At 48.8% G+C, this 19755-nt stretch overlaps 1 protein-coding gene across 1 annotated transcript in view; it reads left to right on the forward strand.

The window, feature by feature from the left end:
- The window catches only part of UROC1 (urocanate hydratase 1), a 54135-nt gene extending 35745 nt beyond the window's left edge, over positions 1 to 18390 (forward strand). Inside the window, exons 18-21 of the mRNA XM_066352970.1 lie at positions 1033 to 1132; positions 5051 to 5132; positions 14299 to 14398; positions 15570 to 18390. Coding sequence (XP_066209067.1) covers positions 1033 to 1132; positions 5051 to 5132; positions 14299 to 14398; positions 15570 to 15710 — 423 coding nt within the window. The 3' untranslated portion in view covers positions 15711 to 18390. The remainder of the gene's footprint in view (positions 1 to 1032; positions 1133 to 5050; positions 5133 to 14298; positions 14399 to 15569) is intronic.
- Positions 18391 to 19755: the final 1365 nt, after the last annotated feature.

The following is a 19755-nucleotide window of genomic DNA, read 5'->3' on the forward strand; positions in this document are numbered from 1 at the left end:
AGAACTGAGGCCTGGATACCCAGAAGGTGCCAGGATACCCTGGGCAGGTGGTTCCAGAGCAGAGGTGGGGGGGGGGGAGCAAACTTGGCCTGGTCAAGAAAAGGAGCCGAGATCCTCTTGATTCAGGGCACAGGGAGTTACCTTTTGGCAGGCTACCTCCTCCTACATGGGGAGCCGTGAACTTCCGTGCCCACGGGGGAGGGCGGGGAAAAGCAACACTCAACGGTGTCACCGACTCAGGGGCCAGGCTGCCTGAGGGGAAAGCCCAGACTCTAGTCTGCTGTGTGTGGGCTTAGATCCCAGCCTGCCCACTTACTACTGGCTCTGTGACATTGGACAAGTTTCTTAGCCTCTCTGAGCCTCAGTTTTCCTTTCTATAAAATGAGCATGATAACAGTCATGCCTACGTGAATGGGGTTGTTGACAAGACTCAGTGAAGTAACACATACATAGCAATTTGGGGCCCCTGGGTGTATAGAAAGTGTCCAAATAAGCAAAATCTATTAGTAGCTGTAAGGCTGGTGGTGGTCACGGCCATGCAGATTCTCATTGAATTCTGGCAAACAGTCAAGGAACTGTGGAGCCGGAAAACGGTGAGCCACACCAATTTACTGGAGGCTTGAAATGACAGACAAGCCAAAAGAAGGCAGAGAATGGGGAAAAAAACAAAAAGAAAGGAAAACCTGTTTTTTCCCAGAGGAGGGGAAGGGATTAGGAAACCAATCTCACCTCTCAGCGGTGGGCACGATCTCTTCTGTCGCTCCCTGAGGGGGAGCACTTATATCCTTACAATAGTGCTGTCACAGGCTCATACACTAATTGCCCAAGGGGCTCACAGTTGGTAAACACAGCTGTTTCTCCCTCTGTAGTTGCAAGATGTCAAAATCATCTGTGCTTTTTCTTGCTAAAGGTCTGTTTTCCAGGGGGCGGTATCTGAAGGGCTTCTAATAACGGCCTGATCCCACTCTGCCCTCCGCCAGGCAGGTGTGGTGGACACTGTTGGCTGACATCTCATATCTTTGCACCCTGCAGGCGCCAGTGGTCCTGAGCCGAGACCACCATGATGTGAGTGGCACAGACAGTCCCTTTAGGGAGACCTCCAACATTTATGACGGCTCTGCCTTCTGTGCAGGTGAGGAAGACAAACAATTAAAGAGAAAATTTTTTAATGTTGGCTTTGGATTTTATTTAAAAATCAATTGATCCAGTTAATTAGTCACGTTACAAAACATGTGCTGGCCTTTGAGAGGATTGGCATAGATAGGGTGACCAGCCCAGCACAGAGTATATTCCGGGCATGGGACCCCTGGGTTTTAATTGGGCCAGTACTAGGCAAACTGGGACAGTTGGGGGTCCTAGACTTGGGTGTGCTTCTGGCCTCATCACTTCAAGTCTCTGAACCTCAATGTCCTCATCTGTAAAATGAAAATAACAATAGCACCTACCTGAAAGGCTTGTTGTTATGAAGAATGAATTGAATGAATACACATCCAGCATTACATCAGGGTCCCATAACCAGTGCTACTACAACTGTTACAATTATCAATATCTTCATAATGGCTGATGAGTTCTATTCCTGGGGTAGCTTTCTTATTTCTGGCACCTGAGGGCTCCTTCTGTTATGGACAGTATCCCAAGGGAGGGAGGGGGACATTCAGGAGATTTTTTTTTCAAAGAATAAGTCCATTTTATTGAAGTTATCAAATTTATAGGACTACAGTTGTATTCTTTTTTTTTTTTTTTTTTTTTGTATTTTTCTGAAGCTGGAAACGGGGAGAGACAGTCAGACAGACTCCCGCATGCGCCCAACCGGGATCCACCCGGCACGCCCACCAGGGGGCGATGCTCTGCCCCTCCAGGGCATCGCTCTGCCGCGACCAGAGCCACTCTAGCGCCTGGGGCAGAGGCCAAGGAGCCATCCCCAGCACCCGGGCCATCCTTGCTCCAATGGAGCCTCACTGAGGGAGGGGAAGAGAGAGACAGAGAGGAAGGAGAGGGGGAGGGGTAGAGAAGCAGGTGAGCGCTTCTCCTGTGTGCCTTGGCCGGGAATCTAACCTGGGACTTCTGCACGCCAGGCCGACGCTCTACCACTGAGCCAACCGGCCAGGGCCTACAGTTATATTCCTTTATTAGCTTTTTAATGTCTATAGCAGTGGTAGTCAACCTGGTCCCTACCACCCACTAGTGGGCGTTCCAGCTTTCATGGTGGGCGGTAACGGAGCAACCAAAGTATAAATAAAAAGATTTAATTATAGTAAGTTGTTTTATAAAGATTTATTCTGCCAAACTTAGCAAAAATCTGACATAAAGTACTTGGTAAGTAATTATTATTATATGCTTGAACTTGCTGTAACTCTGCTTTATAAATTTTATAAAGTAAAGTTACTTTCCTAGTTTATAAATCACTGTTACTGTGGAACCGGTGGGTGTTTAGAAAATTTTACTACTAACAGATACAAAAGTGGGCGGTAGGTATAAAAAGGTTGACACCCCTGGTCTATAGGGTCAGTTGTGATATCCTCTCCTGTGATGTCATTCTTGATAATGGCTAGTTGTGTCTTCTTTCTTTTTTATTGGTCAGTTTGGCTAGATAGACACTTATTAATTTTATAGCTCTTCTCAAAGAAAAAGCTTTTCGTTTATTTGATTTTTTTTCAATTGATTTTCTGCTTCCAGTTTCATTGATTTTTGCTCCAATCTTCAGTATATCTTTTCTTCTACTTGCTTTGGGTTTAATTTGCTCTTCTTTCTTCAAGGTAGGAGCTGAGGTTACTGATTTGAGACCTTTTTCTTTTCTAATATAAGTACTTAATGCTATAAATTTATCTCTAAACATGCTTTAGCTATATCCTACAATTTTTTAAATGATGCATTTTCATTTTCACCCATTTCAAAATATTAAAAAACTTTCTTTGAGACTTTTCCTCTGGTCCATAGATTATTTAGAAGTATGTTATTTACAAGTATGGGGGGATTTTTCAGATATTCTTTCTGTTACTAACTTCTTATTTAATTTCATTGTTGTCTGAGAACTTACTGTGTGTTATTTCTGTTCGTTTGTTTTTTTAATTTGTTGTGGATTTCATGGCCCAGAATGTGGTCTCTCTTGGATAACCTGAAAACATATCTTCATCTGTTACTTGGTGAATTCTTCTTAAAATGTCAGTTAGGTTAGGTTGTTTGATAATGCTGTTCAGGTCGCCTCTCTTCTAATTTTCTGCCTATTCTATGAATTATTGAGGGAGAAGTGCTGAAGTTTCCAACTCAGTTAGTGGATTTGTCAGTTCCTCCTTTCAGCTGCTACCCATTTGCCTCAGATGTTGTAAAGCACATTCATATCTTGTTAGGTGCACATTCATTTCAGTTCATTATATCCTTTTGGAGAATTGACCTCTTTATTATTATGTAATGTCTCTCTCTCTCTCTCTCTCACTCTTTTTAAAAAAAATAATATTCCTGGCTCTGAAATTCTCTGTTATTAACATAGTTAATATTTGTATCCTATGACCACTGAAATAAATTACCACAAACTTAGTGCCTTAAAACAACATGAATGTGTTCTCCTACAGTTCTGAAGTCAGTTTTTTTTTGTTTTTATTTTTTTAATATTTTATTTATTGATTTTTAGAGAGAGGGGAAAGAGAGAGAGAGAGAGAGAGAGAAGGGGGGAGGAGCAGGAAGCATCAACTCCCATATGTGCTTTGACCAGGCAAGCCCAGGGTTTCGAACCGGCGACCTCAGTGTTCTGAAGTCAGTGTTAGTAGGCCAAAGTCAAGGTGCTGGCTCGGCCATGGCATCTGGGGAGACTCTAGGGGAGAAGCTGTTGCCTGGTGTTTTCCAGCTTCTACAGCTGCATTTCTTGGATTTCGTGGCTCAGGGTGCTTCCCAGCCTCCACAGCGCAGCACCAAGAAGACGCATTTTCAGTGTTTTTCTTGGTCTTCTCTTTGAGCGGCCAGTAGAGCTTCTGAAGGAAGAGCCTGCCAGAGGGTGCACACCCTGTATCCGTGTGCCTCGCGGCCCCAGGGCTCGTGCTTGTCCTTGAGCACTTGGTTAGACACTGAAGGAAGAGCCTGCGGAGGGTGCACACCCCTGTATCCGTGTGCCGTGGCCTCAGGGCTCCAGGGCTCGTGCTTGTCCTTGAGCACTTGGTGAGACACTTTGTCAGGCAGCGAGGTTGGGTTATGTTTCCTTGTGCAAATGTCTGTCTCTCTGCAGATCTCAAATTACCTAGTTGCCTTGGAACCTCAGTTATCTGATGGGGTCAAGAAAAGTCATTAATTTGTGCTTTGTACCCCACCCCCATTCTTTTGTTTGCTTGTTTGTTTTAAGGGTGGGAGTGATGCTTTTTGGCTTTCTACATATCTAAGCTAAAATCACTACTACGGCCCTGGCTGGTGGGCTCAGTGGTAGAGCGTCAACCCAGCATGTGGAGGTCCTGGGTTTGATTCCCAGTCAGACCACACAGAAGAGGTGACCTCTGTTTCTCTACCCCTCTCCCTTCTCTCTCTCACTCTCTCCCTCTCCTGCAGCTATGGCTTGATTGGCTTGAGCAAGTTGGCCTCAGGTGCTGAGGATGGCTCCATACGCTCCACCTCAGGTGCAAAAAAAAATGGCTTTGGTTGCAGTGGAGCAAGGGTCCCAGATGGGCAGAGCATCACCCCCTAGTGGGCTTGCCAGGTGGATCCTGGTCAGGGTGTACGCAGAAGTCTGTCTGACTGCCTCCCTCCTCTCACTAAAATAAAAGTAAATAAAACCACTATTACCTTCCTTCTGATTCTGTTTTATTTCTGCTTCTGGGCACTTTTTCTGGCATTCAGTGCTAGAGACCATACCTATAGGGAAGGATAATAGTGAGCAAGTGGATTATCAATTTTTCCTGCTTTTTCTCAGCTGTGAAAACATAAATTATTGCTGTTTCTACAGTCAGCTGTCCTTCAGGCCTGAAAGCACTGATGCCCACTTGTGCACTGGTGGGAGCCTGGCCTGGCCTGACCTGGCCTCAGCCCACCTTATTCAGGGAATAATGGGTGGTGGTCTCTGTTTCCACAGACATGGCCGTGCAGAACTTCGTGGGCGACGCCTTCCGAGGAGCCACCTGGGTCGCTCTCCACAATGGCGGGGGTGTGGGCTGGTAAGAGTTTCAAAGAACAGGGTGGTGGGGGCGCAGGCTCCTGTGGAAGGCACAGGGATCCCCTTGAGGGTCCTGAGGCTTGCCTCCCCCAAGCTCCCTCTGCTGAGGGCTGGGCCGTGATGGTGTCCTCCCGTGAGCTGGATGCTGGAGTGATGGTGTCCTCCCATGAGCTGGATGCTGGAGAGGCAGAATGTTGGGTGGGAAGCATGGGGTAGGGGGGGAGTGTCTTCCACAAACCACTTTTCCTTCTGGGCTCTCCCCTGTCACACAGGACATGAAAGCTGTAAGAACAACGACTGCCCCCTTTATGTCAGTTTTCACTTTGCAATCACAGATATTTTCTCAGGAATTCTCACAGGGCCGTCTTTTCATGTCACCCGAGATTCCCAGGGTAGATGTGCCGGGAGGCAGGGGTCACCTGAGTTCTGGGCTCCCCTGGTTCCCTGGCTCAGGGCTCTGCCCTGGCAACTGCTCTTCCTAGTCTGCAGCGTTAGGAGATCGGGGTTTTGGGGGAGGGTCTGATTCTGGCTGACAGTCACAGCTCCATCATGAAGATGTCCACTAGACTTCTACCTGCAACATGTGCACGCTTCCTCACACCACTCAGCCGTCTTCTCCAACGCTACAATTCCACTCAATCCTGTCTTCTCCAACGCTACAATTCCACTCAATCCTGACACGACCTGCCTGGGGAGAGCCTCAGACCCCAGTGGCTAGATATGGCTCAGTCCCACGGACTGACCTCGCCCCACTTCAAACCGCACGCCCAGGCTGCTGGCAGCTTCTGACTGAACTGCTACGGATTGGAAGTTCCCACGACCCCCTTTTTGAGTTCTACTAATTTGCTAGAGTGACTCAGAGAACTCAGGAAACCGTTGACTATGTTACCAATTTGTTACAAAGGAGATTTGAGGATACAAATCAACAGTCAGACAAGAAGACACCCAACAAAAGAGATTCTGTCTTTGTGGAGTTTGAGACCGACACAGTGGCATGTGGAAAGCGTTCTGGCTCCCCAGCCTGGTGGCTGAACCCCATCTTTTCTGGTTTTTATAGAGGCTTCATTACATAGGCATGATTGATGAAATCACTGGACATTTTTGATCAATTCAACTTTCAGTCCCGCCCTCTTCCCCGAAGGTCTGGGGGTGGGACTGAAAGTTCCAACCCCCTATTCAAGATGGGTTCCCAGGCAACCAACTCCCATCCTTAGCTAGGGGTCCAGAAGTCACCTCATCAACATAACAAAAGACATCTTCATTGTTCTCAACACTTAGAATTCCAAAGGGTTTTAGGAAGTCTGTGCTAGAAATGGGATGGAGACCAAATATATATTTCTTACTATCAACTTAAAAAAAACTCCAAACCTGTAAGAATTTTTTATGAGTTTATTTGAGCCAAACTGTTGGACAATTGCCGGGAAGCAAAGTCTCAACGGATTGAGAAAATGCTTTGAAAAATGGCGGTTTCACCACTTATTTTACACATCAGAATCCAAGGGGAAGACTAGGGGCCTACAGGAAATTGATTGGTGATAGAGAGGCGGGAGAAAGCAAAAGGTGGATATCTCTGGGATTGGATAAAAGTGAAAATGTAGAAACTAAAACCTCTTACATAGGGAGGCACAAGATAGGTTAAGTTACTTAGCACGATAATAACAATGAGAGGGTTTGTTGGTTCCTGCTCTGGTGGGATGCCTGCCCCCAGGGGGCAGAAAAAGATACTCCTACAATCCAAAGGCATGTCATCAGATACATTATTGCAGATGCAAAAGGCAACAAACAGGCTTCAAAGCAAACATTGGTCCGATAGAGAATTAACTCCCTAGGACATGACTACCCACCATAAACAGCTTCTAGTTAAAAAGTTTCCATTTCAGACCATCCTGTGTGTTTACTTTAGGTCCCAGAGTCTGTAAGGACACCCATGTAGGCTTTCCCTGAGCTTGTCAGGTTCAGCATGTAGCCCCTTTTTTGTCCACATTACTATAAATCGCAATATCACATCTACTGATAAGTATAATGAATAACTGTAAAGCCAGTAGCCACGGCCACCATCACAGCCGCCTGGCCCATGCAGGTTCACATTGGATTCAGACAGTCAGTGGAGCCAAGAACTGGTATGCCATTAGCTTTAATCCTAGCTTGCACCCAGCGGGCAAGTAAAAACACACACTGGGCTCCAAAACCCACTCATTCAGTGCTCACAAAGCTACTGACTTATCCGAGTTTTTCTAGAATCAAAGGTTTCTAGCTCACCAGCCTTATTCACCTCTGTCCCCATCTCCTTCTCTCTGCACAATCTGGCTTCTCCCTCAGCACTCTGCCATCTTGGCTGCTTCTCCTCTCCTCCACGTGGCCTTTCTCTGCTCTCCTCCAGCATGGGCTTCTCCTAGAACATAATCACTCTTCTCTGGAACAATGTGATCTCTCTTGCTTTTAAAACCTTTTAGCAAGAAAGCCCTCCCCCAACACACATGAATACAATCACGCCCATCCCAAGCAAGAAGAGCAACTAGTATCACCTGGGCGACGAGCTTCCACGTGGGCAGCGCCGTCTTTAACAAAGTGAGCACAATACATATATTTTATCTGCCCAACAATAACTAATACTTATTGCATGTGGATCCCATTGCAAGCACTTTCTAGACTCTTTAAACCCACTTTTTTTTTTTCTAGGCTCTTTTAAATCCACCCAGTCTTAGAAGAAAAAATGCATTTTACAGATGAGGAAACTGAGGTACCAAGAGGTTAAGATGCTGCAGGAGCGGCACCTGCACAAGGTCCGCCTCTGTGGGGTCACCTAGGGAAGCTCGCAGGACAAGCTGAATTCCTGGCTACCCAGTGCAGCAGGGGGCACTGCGGCTTCCGGGAGGCCAGCTCCCTGGGCCTGGCCAGCTCTGAACTGCCCTCGGAGCCCGTTTTGGCAAGAGCAAGCCTGACCTTGCCCCCCAGAGCCGAGTCTGTCAGCACTCGAGCTTCCCAGGGCATTCCAGCGGGCCTGCTTGGCCGGGATGTTGAGCTGCAGCTCAGTCAGGTGGATCTCATTTATGGCAAATGTAACCAAATGCATGTCTTTTCTGATACGAAGGCTGGGGAGAACCAGGACCAGAAGGGTGACTGGTTATGGGTTACCTGGCTTTTTGGCGCTAGGTATTTTTGTTGTTGTTGTTTTTTTTTATTTTTATTTTATTTATTCATTTTAGAGAGGAGAGAGGGAGAGAGAGAGAGACAGGGGGGAGGAGCTGGAAGCATCAACTCCCATATGTGCCTTGACCAGGCAAGCCCAGGGTTTCGAACCAGCGACCTCAGCATTTCCAGGTGGATGCTTTATCCACTGCGCCACCACAGGTCAGGCCCTGGCGCTCGGTTTACTAAGAGGGTTCTGGAGGTGAAGAGTGACTCTGAAGGAGGAGTAACCTGCCCAAGGCCACAGAGCTGATGGTAGAGCTGGGACCTAGACCCAAACCTGTTGCCCCCCAGGATCCACTCATCATGGCAATGGGACAACAGAGGGCAAGAAGGGACAGAGCAGAATAGCTGAGAGTCTACAGCAGGAGAGCCTCAGGGCAGGGGACAGCAGGCCCAGAACTCAGGCAGGACACTGCTCCCTCTAACCCCCTGTCGTCAGGACTCCCAGAACAGGGAATGCAAATTCCCAAGTTACTCCGCCCCCAAGGCTTCTCCCAGGCTCTGCGAACAGCGACCCCAAACCGGCAGGATGCCGGCATCAACACCTTGTATCCTTGGATGCTCTCGGAGGCTCTTTTGGGAACACCTCAAATCATGTTGAAATCCATTAGACTCACACATACATAATTCAATCCATCAGATACTCCTGCAGAGCTTACTGCAACAATCAGCAGGGGAAATCAATAATGTGTCCCATGGCCATTCCTATTCCACAAGGAAACAACTTCCAACTCCAGCTTTCTTTTTTTCTTTGTTGAAGGGCAATTTATATTTCTAAGTCGGAAGTTTACCTTGTTATTACTTGATGTGCTTCTAGTTTTGTGAATTGTTTCCTGGGTCCCTGTTTTTGTATTTTATGTTGCCCGATGGTCAGTGTCCTCTGTGTGCTGTTTTGCGCTCCTTCCGTGGCCCCTGCCTCCTTGGAGCTCCTCTTTCTGAGTGTTCATTTCAGAAAGAACACTGCTCATTTAGAGAGGGCTCCCTGGTTCTCTTGCCCGTGCAGGGAGGGTGTGGTCAGTTCTGCAAACTAGGCGGGAGGAATAGGGCCTCACTGCTGAGCTCTGGGCCTTTCTCTCAGTCCTGTGTTTCATGCTCACTCTCTCACCTTCTGATGTCCCTTCTGTACTCACTCCTAGATCCGGCCCCAGCGCCCATGTCTTTGAGGAATACATTGATGTACTCAGTCAACCATCTTTGCTCAGATATTGACATTTTTTCCACTTAGAGCAGTGGTTTCCAACCCCCGGGCCACGGACCAGTACCGATCCGTGGGCCATTTGGTACCGGTCCGCAGAGAAAGAATAAATAACTTACATTATTTCTGTTTTATTTATATTTAAGTCTGAACGATGTTTTATTTTTAAAAAATGACCAGATTCCCTCTGTTATATCCGTCTAAGACTCACTCTTTTTTTTTTTTTAAATATTTTATTTATTGATTTTTTAGAGGGAGAGGAGTGAGAGAGAGAGACAGAGAGAGAGAGAAGGGGGAAGAGCAGGAAGCATCAACTCCCATATGTGCCTTGACCAGGCAAGCCCAAGGTTTCGAACCGGCGACCTCAGTGTTCCAGGTCGACGCTTTATCCCACTGCGCCACCACAGGTCAGGCTAAGACTCACTCTTGATGCTTGTCTCGGTCATGTGATACATTTATCCGTCCCACCCTAAAGGCCGGTCTGTGAAAATATTTTCTGACATTAAACCGGTCCGTGGCCCAAAAGAGGTTGGGAACCACTGGCTTAGAGGACGTCTCAAACTTGAACTTGCACAGAAGTCCCAGGGGGGCTTGTTGAAATGGAGATTCTGATGGGGCAGATCTGGAGGGGGGTAGATGCCGCGTCTCTAACCAGCTTCTGCGATGCTGTCCCCGCCGGCCCGAGCGGTACACTCTCAGCAGCCAGAGCACTGAGGGCTCCTGCCATCTGCACACACAGACCTCCCCATCCCTCCCATCACCAGGGCAGCGGGGAGCATCTCTGTGGGCACCATTAACATGACGAACACAATTAACATAAGTAGCAGCATGGCTTGTGAATTGGGTTTGTCTACGCAAGTTGGGCGTTGAAGCTTTGTCTCTCATTGACAAAATGGTCATAATAACGGCCACTGCTTTGTAGACTAGTGGTGAAGATTAAATGAGCTAATAATAGCTAAGGCTCATATAGTACAGAATATGCATGAGCTCTTCCAAGAAATTTGCGTGCTCGGTCACCTAATCACCACTACAGACCCATCTAAGGAAGAAGAAGTACCACCCACCAAAGATAAGGAGGGAACCTTGCCCAGATGTCACAGTGACCCGGGGTTGCAGGAGACCTGGCCTGCACACATGTGCCAATCCACCTCCAACCTCTTATAAAGGAGCCAGCACAGCGCCTGGTGTGTGGCATCTGCCCGCAAACGTTAACCTCTGTCCTGTGCCTGTCATTTGTAACCACAGGTTCAATAAACATAGGCATTTTAAACTTTGATAGCTACTATCAAATTTCATGATCTAAAATTCCTGTTTGCAGTACCTCATCACAGTAACTGGGATCACTCACTGATGATAACGTGGGATTTACCAGCCTGGTGGGCAAGGAGTAACAAATTCTTGTTTTTTTGTTGTGTTTTTTTTTTTTTCATTTTTCTTAAGCTGGAAACAGGGAGAGACAGTCAGACAGACTCCCGCATGCGCCCGACCGGGATCCACCCGGCATGCCCACCAGGGGCGATGCTCTGCCCACCAGGGGGCGATGCTCTGCCCATCCTGGGTGTCGCCATGTTGCGTCCAGAGCCATTCTAGCGCCTGAGGCAGAGGCCACAGAGCCATCCCCAGTGCCCGGGCCATTTTTGCTCCAATGGAGCCTTGGCTGCAGGAGGGGAAGAGAGAGACAGAGAGGAAAGCGCGGAGGAGGGGTGGAGAAGCAAATGGGCGCTTCTCCTGTGTGCCCTGGCCGGGAATCGAACCGGGGTCCTCCGCACGCTAAGCCAACGCTCTACCGCTGAGCCAACTGGCCAGGGCCAACAAATTCTTGTTTTGATTTGATTTGCTCACTCGCAGTTTTGGTTCTTGAGTTGTGTGCCCTTTTCTTATTGATTTGCAAGCATTCTTCATCTGTTCTAGAATACGATGGATGTACTGGGTTCGTGTCACTTGTCTCTGAACTTTGTTTAAAGCATCTGTACAGCTAGGTTTTCTGGGAGGCAGATGCTGAGGTGAGGTTGGGAGTGTGCAGAAGGGTTCTTGGGGAGCACCTCCTGGTAAAGGTGGAGGTGAGGCAGTGGGGCCAGGAGCCCTCAGTTTTCCTGTGGGCCTGACTGACAGTCTTGCTGCTGGCCAGGAGCTCAAGAGCCTTTGTAGGAGTCTCTTTGGGCAAAAATGGGCAGGTGCCATGGTATTGCTCAGTCCCTACCTCAAGTGGGACCCTAAGTATGTAATTATTGTTGGGGGATGTGAGTGAACCACAGCTGGGCTTTCTGGAAAGGGATACCTGGACAGCCCCCTCTTCTCACAGGAGGGCTTTACATATTTATCCAGTGGCTTTTCTATTCTGGCCCTTTGTTTTTTTAAATGTCACTTTAAAAAAACTTCCCCCACTCCTGACTTAAAAGAAACATTCTCCTAAACTTTCTTTATTTATCTTGTAACTTTAAATATTTCTTAGTACATATGGATTTTGTTTTTCTTTACGTGTGATGCAGGGTTCTACTTTTATGTTTTTCTTAAAGGGCTCATTGTCTCAACACTGAGTAACCCCAAATGCTGCACTGATCGCAATGCTGCCATTAGCACCCCGTTTTCTCAGGCTCAGCATGTTCAGGGCTCCCCCATGGGCGAAGTTTGCAGAAGACACCCAGAGCTGAACAGCTTTGGTCTCTAACACTCTGGGCATGCCAGATCCTAAAATGAAAGACATAGTTCTAATCTCAAAAAGACCTCTTTGGCTGAAGGACACATGGGAGACCTCACTTGATGACTTTTGCTGCCTTCTGCTTTCTTCCCTAATAACCAGCATCAGCCTCTGACAGGTGAATGGTTATGAGCTTAAGTCTAGTCAGAGCATCCCACCCTAGAGGCTGAGGGAGACGTGCTGGGAGTCTGCGTACAGGCCCGGGGCCGGCCAGGTGTGGGCTGGCACCAACACTGGGCTCCCAGCCAGGCAGGAGCCGTGTCTGTGCCCAGAGCGGGAGCACTGGTGGCTCCTAGGGCAGAATGCTCCCCACTTTCTTGGGGGGAACTGATTGAAGTTGTCAGTAGAGTCTAGGCTGGGCAGAAAAGCAGGCCTGACAGTTCTGAAGGATCTGAGACTAGAGAAACTGAATGTCCCTTCTGGGTGTGGGAAGGAGAAAGAGCAAATTCATTGGCACTGGGTACTGAAAGGCCATATGCTGTAGTCCCAGGCATCCGTGTTTGGCAGTAGAACCCCAGAAGGTAATGACTAGACTGAGGGGTCTCCTGTGTGTGTAACTGAAGGGGTCACGTGAAGTATAGTGAGACAGCTGAGCCAGAACTCCAGTGGGATCTAGCAGGCATTGGAAATGATGTCAAGGGTGAGGATGGAGGTGTGGGGGTGACAGGAAGGAGAGGGTCCTCGTGGCTAATGGAGAAAACCCACAGGGCAAATGTGCGAACAGTGTAATCGTATTAACATACTCACATAAGCCTGACAGGAGGTGGAGCAGTGGATAGAGTATCGGACTAGGATGCGGAGGACCCAGGTTGGAAACCCCGAGGTTGCTGGCTTGAGCGCGGGCTCATCTGGTTTGAGCACGGCTCACTAGCTTGAGTCCAAGGTCGCTGGCTTGAGCAAGGGGTCACTTGCTCTGCTGTAGCCCCTCCCCATCTCCCCACCCCCATCAAGGCACATATGAGAAAGCAATCAATGAACAACTAAGATGCCGCAATGAAGAATTGATGCTTCTCATCTCTTTCCCTTCTTGTCTGCCTGTACCTATCTGTCTCTCTCTCTCTCTCTCTCTCCCTCTCTCTCTCTGTCTCTATCACAAAAAACAAACAAACAAACAAAAATCATAGATAAGATTCAAATGACCTCTGTTAAGAAACAAATGGACACAAGAGCACATCATACCTGTGAGAGAAGGTGGTCAAAACAGAACTCAAAGAAATGCAATGACTAGAAAACAGGAAATGTTAGAAATAAAGGAACTCGGCTTTCAAATCAACTGATCAGGACCCCAAAATACATCTAAAGCAAGTAAAAGAAGAGATAAGGAAAACAGGAGCATAAGGAGAAAATCAGGAATAACAATTGAGTTGAGTGATACAAGAGACCCCCAAGGAAGCATACCTTTATAGGAAGCACTGTGAGAAGCACAGGAGAAGGAGGTCACGTCACCCTCGGGAGGTCAGGCTTCAAGCAAGAGGTGACACGTGAGTGGATCCTGAAGGGGGGCTCGGGGCCCATGGAGTGAAGCACAGAGGCATGAGCGGGACACACAGAAGCGTGAGGCATCCACAGACTGTCAAGAGGGCACGGGCTCTGGCCCCAGGCGCCGACGACAACACATCTTCAAGCAAGTCTTCCAGAACATTTCAACACTCGCATGTATTTCTGTCTGTCCTGTGAGAGTCAGAAGTGACCTGGGCCCTAGCCGGTTGGCTCAGTGGTAGAGCTCTGGCCCGGCATGTGGATGTCCTGGGTTCGAGTCCAGGTCAGGGCATACCCCTCCCCCTTCTCTCTCTCCCTTCTGCTCCCACAGCCATAGCTTGGTTGGAGCACGTTGACCTGGGCTCTGAGGATGGCTCCATGGCCTAACCTTAGGCACTAAAATAGCTCCATTGCAGAGCAACAGAACAATACCCCAGATGGGCAGAGCATTGCCCCATAGGGGGCTTGCCAGGTGGATACTGGTCAGTGCATATGCGGGAGTCTGTCTCTCTGCCTCCCCACTTCTCACTTAGAAAAAAAAAATTTAAATAATAATATATTTTTTAAAAATGAAGTGACCTGGAAACTCTTTGCCTCTTGCAGGGGTGAGGTGATCAACGGTGGGTTTGGCCTCTTGCTGGATGGGACCCCGGAGGCTGAGCAGAAGGCGAAGATGATGCTCAGTTGGGATGTCTCCAATGGAGTAAGTCACCCCAGATCTGTCTCTCCCCTGCTTTCCCTCCCCATCAGTGACTCTCTGTCCCTTCTAACTGTGGACCTGAGTCAAGAGTGCTGCCCTTTTTACCCCAGAAATGGTCAGGAGCCCATCCTGCCATTCATTCTCATTCACGTCTCACCTGGGCAGCGGCCCTCATCGCTCCCGAGCAGTTTCTAGAGGCTCCTTTGCTTCTCCTTGCCTTACCGTCCAGTTGAGCCTCTCTCCGCACAGGGGACTCCCAGCCTCCGACCCTGCCCTCCCAGTGAGAGCACCCTTACTGCTGATAGAAGAGGCCTTCTTCTAAAGCCTTACCGTTCCATCATCTGAGGCCAGTCAGGGAGCACAGGGCCTAAGCTAGGACAGCCTCTGGCTGGGCAGCAATGATTAGCTTTGCTGTGATCCAGGGTTGGTTCTCAGAATGTGTGTGTGTGTGTGTGGGGGGGGTCTCTATCCTCGCTAGGACCACAGCAGGGGGCAGCTGGGACAGAAAAGCACACTGGCAGTTGGGTGCTCATGAGGAAGGGCATGTGCAGCCGTGAGCAAAATGGGGAGCAGGGCACCGGAGACCAGAGAGTTTAACACTGGGTGGCCCAGAGGGTGGACGTGAGAGTGGAAGTAAAGGGGGTCTTGGAGGGCCCAACTCTCCGGGGGCCCCCAGCGGAGGGGCGGAGTCTTTATCCTGAAGCCAGTGAAGCAGAAAGAGGAGAACTGGAGGATGTGGGTGGGCAAGAGTGGCGGCAGGGAGGCTGGGGAGGTGCTGGGACCGTCATCCAGGGAGCGCTGGCTCCGGAGGTGGAGAAAGGGAACGGACGTAGAGAGATTTTACAGCAGATCAGAGATGGGTGTTCACCCTATGAGACCAGAGAGGAGGGTGCTGAGATGACTCCTGGATGTCTGGCCTGTGTCCTGTGTGGAGTGGGGAGGCTGGGCGGGAGGATGGCCAGTTTTAGATTAATTAGAGAGGCAGGTAAATAGTCATTGGGCCAGCAGAGGAGGAGGTCGGATCCTTGGGTGGTGCCAGGACAGACTGAGCTCTGACAGCACAGGGGGCCCCCAGGGGTTTGAGCCCAGCCCCAGTGTGTGCGGAATGTCTTGTTGGGAACCTGGTGATGTTGGCGCCGGCTGCTGCATAGCCCTCTTCGCACCCTGCCGGCAGGTGGCGCGCCGCTGTTGGTCCGGGAACCGGAAGGCCTACGAAATCATCCGTGAGACCATGCAGGAGAACAAGGGCCTGGTGGTGACTCTCCCACATGAGGTGGCAGATGAGCACATGCTCCAGCAGGCCTTGTGGCCATGAGAGGGAGTCTGGGAGCCTGCCGTGGTCCCCTTGCCTCCCTGGTCCCTGTCCTCACCCTCACAGCCACACCACCCCTTCAGCCGCACACCTCCCTCCCTCTCTCGGGTCAGCAGCTGTCCACTCAGGCGTCATCTGGCCGCACTGCACTCTAGGGGGAGGGCGATTGCTCTCCCCATTCTACAGATGAGCCAGCTGAGGCCCAGAGAGGCGAAGCCATTTCTCTGTGACCACGTCACTCCCCTGGGAACCTGCGAGGGCAGTAAGAGTCTTGCCAGGAACTACATCAGGCATCCCCAAACTATGGCCCCCTGAGGCCATTTATCCGGCCCCCCACCGCACTTCCGGAAGGGGCACCTCTTTCATTGGCGGTCAGTGAGAGGAGCACTGTATGTGGCGGCTCTCCAATGGTCTGAGGGACAGTGAACTGGCCCCCTGTGTAAAAAGTTTGGGGACCCCTGAACTACATCCTCAAGTCTGCTGGAGAGTAGACTCCGGGAGCTTTGGAGGTAGGCTTTTTGTGAGGACTGGCTGAACTGTGCATCAACCAAGTCCCTGCTAAGCCTCTCGCTGTTCCTTCTCCTTCCAGCGGGGCAGGCTTTCCCACGGCCGGGTTTCCTCACTTTGGCTGCCTCCTGTCCACCGTGCAGCCACCCATGCAGCTCTCTTTCCATCTGCTAGCCTGTTCATTGGGCTATGCAAGTGCTTCCATGTTCCCGGCTCTGGGGACAAAGGAATATTGACCAGGTCCTGGGCTTGGAGGGACCCAGGGAGGAAGATAGGAAAAGAAAGGATTAACTAGAGAGCTATGAAAGCTGGCACGGGCAGGGTGGAGGCAGCGTGGTGGGATGGGGCAGACAGTGCTCTGCCCTAAAGGAGAAGGATACTTTGTTGGGAAGAAAAGGAGAGAGCAGGGATGCTGTCCGTGATCGATCACTTGTGACAGGAGTCTGTTCAGGAGCTTCCGGTGGGACCGGAAGTCCCATAGGAGCTGTGTGGGACCTGAGGCTGGATTCTTGCACACCCCACCCCTGCCAGACCCCAGAGCCCAGCCTCAATGAAGATGACACGTGCAAAGGGGATTATGTGACCATGCTTTTCTAGGCCTTCATTTTGAAGCAGGGGCTTCTCTTTTTTTTAGGTGTGATGGTGGTTCTGCTTTATTACCCACCCACCCCCAAGTTATAAAAAGGAGCTAAGTGGAGAGATAAATTCCCTATCCCTCGTCTCTTTCACCCTTCTTACTGATACTGGGACCTGCCCCCTTTCCTGTAAACACACAGGGTCCTAGAGAAAACAAGGGAGACACTGTCCCTACAGCAGGTCCCTTAGCTGCACTGGGCCTGCTGGTTCTTCACACCAGGAGACCCCCAGGACCTGGCTATGCAAAGCAGGGCAGCTCTGGCCATGTACCTAATTCTTACTAGATTCTGGTCTTCGTGAAGCCCCTAGCTGGGCCCAGGACAGATTTAAAAGTGGCTTATATTAAACAAAGAATTAAGAAAGAGATTAGGGGATAGGTCTCTAAGCAGCCATAGAAAAGTTTTCACCCCTCCTCCTTCATGTCTGCAGAAAGGGGGTCTAGCTGGATTCTGAGTCCTCAATCACTCAACACTGTTTGTCTCCTCCCCGGGGGTCATGTTCCCTTTTCCCATACTTACAAAACCCCAATATACCCAGTAAAAGAGTTGATTTCCCAGCCTTCCTTGCAAGTAGGAGCAATAGCGATCACCGGCCATGAGATGAGGCGGAACCTGCTGCGTCGGACTTCTGGGGCAGCTGTTGTTTTTCTGATCAAAATGTACAGATGTGGCTGGATTGGTTTTTGCCTTGGCCCCTTCTTCCTGCTAAAATCTCAGGTGTGATGCTGGAAGCACAGCAGCCATGCTGTGACCATGAGGTCAGCAGAGGCATAGGAAGAAGGCGTGTGGAAAGACACAGGTGCCTGGGATCTTGGCAGCTCATGGTGCTGCCATCCAGCATCAGCCAACCCCTCTCCAGACTCCTTGGTCCTCAACTGTTCAAGTCATGTATCAACTTAAAAAAAAGACCTCTAGACCTGTAAGAATTTTTTATGAATTTATTTGAGTCTGTATGGCCAGTATCTATGGCCACCATCACGGCCGCCTGGCCTGTGCAGGTTCGCATTGGATTTGGACAGATGGTAATGAAACAACGGAGCCAAGAACTGGTGGGCCATCATCTTTAATCCTAGATTGCACCCAGCAGGCAAGAAATACATATGGTAGGAAAATACTTCCCTTTCCATTCAGGGCTTCCAAAGCCATCGACTCATCTGAGTTTCCTAGAATCAAAGGCCCCACCAGCCTTATTCACCTCTGTTCCCCATCTTCTCTCTGCACAAACTCTGCACAGACTGGATTCTCCTCCAGCACTCTGCCATCTTGACTGCTTCTCCTTGCAATCCTAATAGCAGGAACCGAGAGAGAGCAAGCCCCCGGTCTGCCCCATTTTATAGTGTAGAAATCAAAACCTTTAAGCCAATATACAAATAAGGAATTCTCTGATACAAAGCCACTTATCTGAAGCATAAATGAGATTCCTCATAAGACTGCACCACCCCATATCATGCAACAGTCAAGGGTGTGGGGAAAAGCTTAGTGTTGAGAAGATCTTAGTATTAAAAGGGTGGGAAAAGCTTAGTCTTAAAACCAAGCCTTAGGTTATAAGGACCTTCCTTGCTTACAACCTGTCCCCCACATTCAATGCAAACTATAAGCGTGCAAACATATATATCATATTTGCAAACATATTTGACCCACATTTCAAACTGTCTAAAACTGCCAGGAAACAAAGTCTCAAGAGATTAAGAAAATACTCTGGAAAATGGCAGTTTCACCACTTATTTTTGTTAAGCTTAATCCGGAGGGACTCAAAACATTGGATACATGAACAAGATCCGTCGATTATACACCAAGGCTTTATTGTCTAGCTTGGCCAAGCAGCGGCAACTCCGACAGAAATCTGAGGGAGAGCACGCTGGCCCTTTGTTCTACTTAGTTTTTATAGTTTTGCAAGCGGGAAGTATAGAAGCAAAAATTGCAATTAGGTGCCCTTTACCACTATTGGTTATAGTCATATGCCCTTTAACATGATAGGACCATGTTCAATTTGCAAGCCATACATCATTTTGGAGAAAACAAAATTTACAAGTCAACACAATGATAGAAAGATGTCTCTTTACATATTAAGAGACATTCCTATATTTTCTAATGTTTATCTGCCATCTCTTTGTCCAGAGTTACACACATTAACTATATGCATTTATATGGGAGAGGTAGTTTCCGTGGGGACAAATGCCCGCAAATGGCTCATTTACTATAAGAAAAGGTTTATTTTGGCTTTTCTCTCCCTGCACCTGGCTAGCCATTCACCCCTTTCCCCACAGGTGTGGTGGAATGTCAGGGAATCCATGTTTTCCTTCCCTTTGCATTTACAATACAATGCCCAGGGCCATCCTGGTTTTATGCCAATCACACAGTACAGAGATTATTCACAAAATTTCTCTGCGCACCTTAACCCAAATTAATAAAATGTTCTTTAAGCCTCTTAAAATATTAATATCAATTCTGTAGCTTTTGGTACTTTACAACACCTGCGGGGGAGGTGGCGCAGTGGCTCCTCAGGGCTCCTCAATTTTATTCATCAGAATCAAAGGGGAAGGCATTAAGGGGTTACATGACTGTCTCAAACCAGCCTCAACAAGTCTATTCCGGGGTCTCGAGTGGGAAAAGGTATGAAATTGAATTAAAGATAGACAGAAACTTAAAGATATATACATACTTGATGGGTTCGGGAGGACGCCATGGCTTGCCAACAGTCACTACTGTTCCTGAGCCACAACATGGCTTCCCCAGGAAAGACATCCATCTTTATTCATGGAAAAACATGGTCCATTAGCAATTCAATTAAGTTTCCAAGGCAACTCAAAAACAACCCCCACCATACCATTCAATCTAACTTTATGCCAATAAGAAACTAGCTTCCAGTCTCTTCGGGAGAACATGGGTGGGACGAGCGAGAATCA

The sequence above is a fragment of the Saccopteryx leptura genome, chromosome 11 (assembly GCF_036850995.1).
Source record: "Saccopteryx leptura isolate mSacLep1 chromosome 11, mSacLep1_pri_phased_curated, whole genome shotgun sequence".
Lineage (NCBI taxonomy): Eukaryota > Metazoa > Chordata > Mammalia > Chiroptera > Emballonuridae > Saccopteryx > Saccopteryx leptura.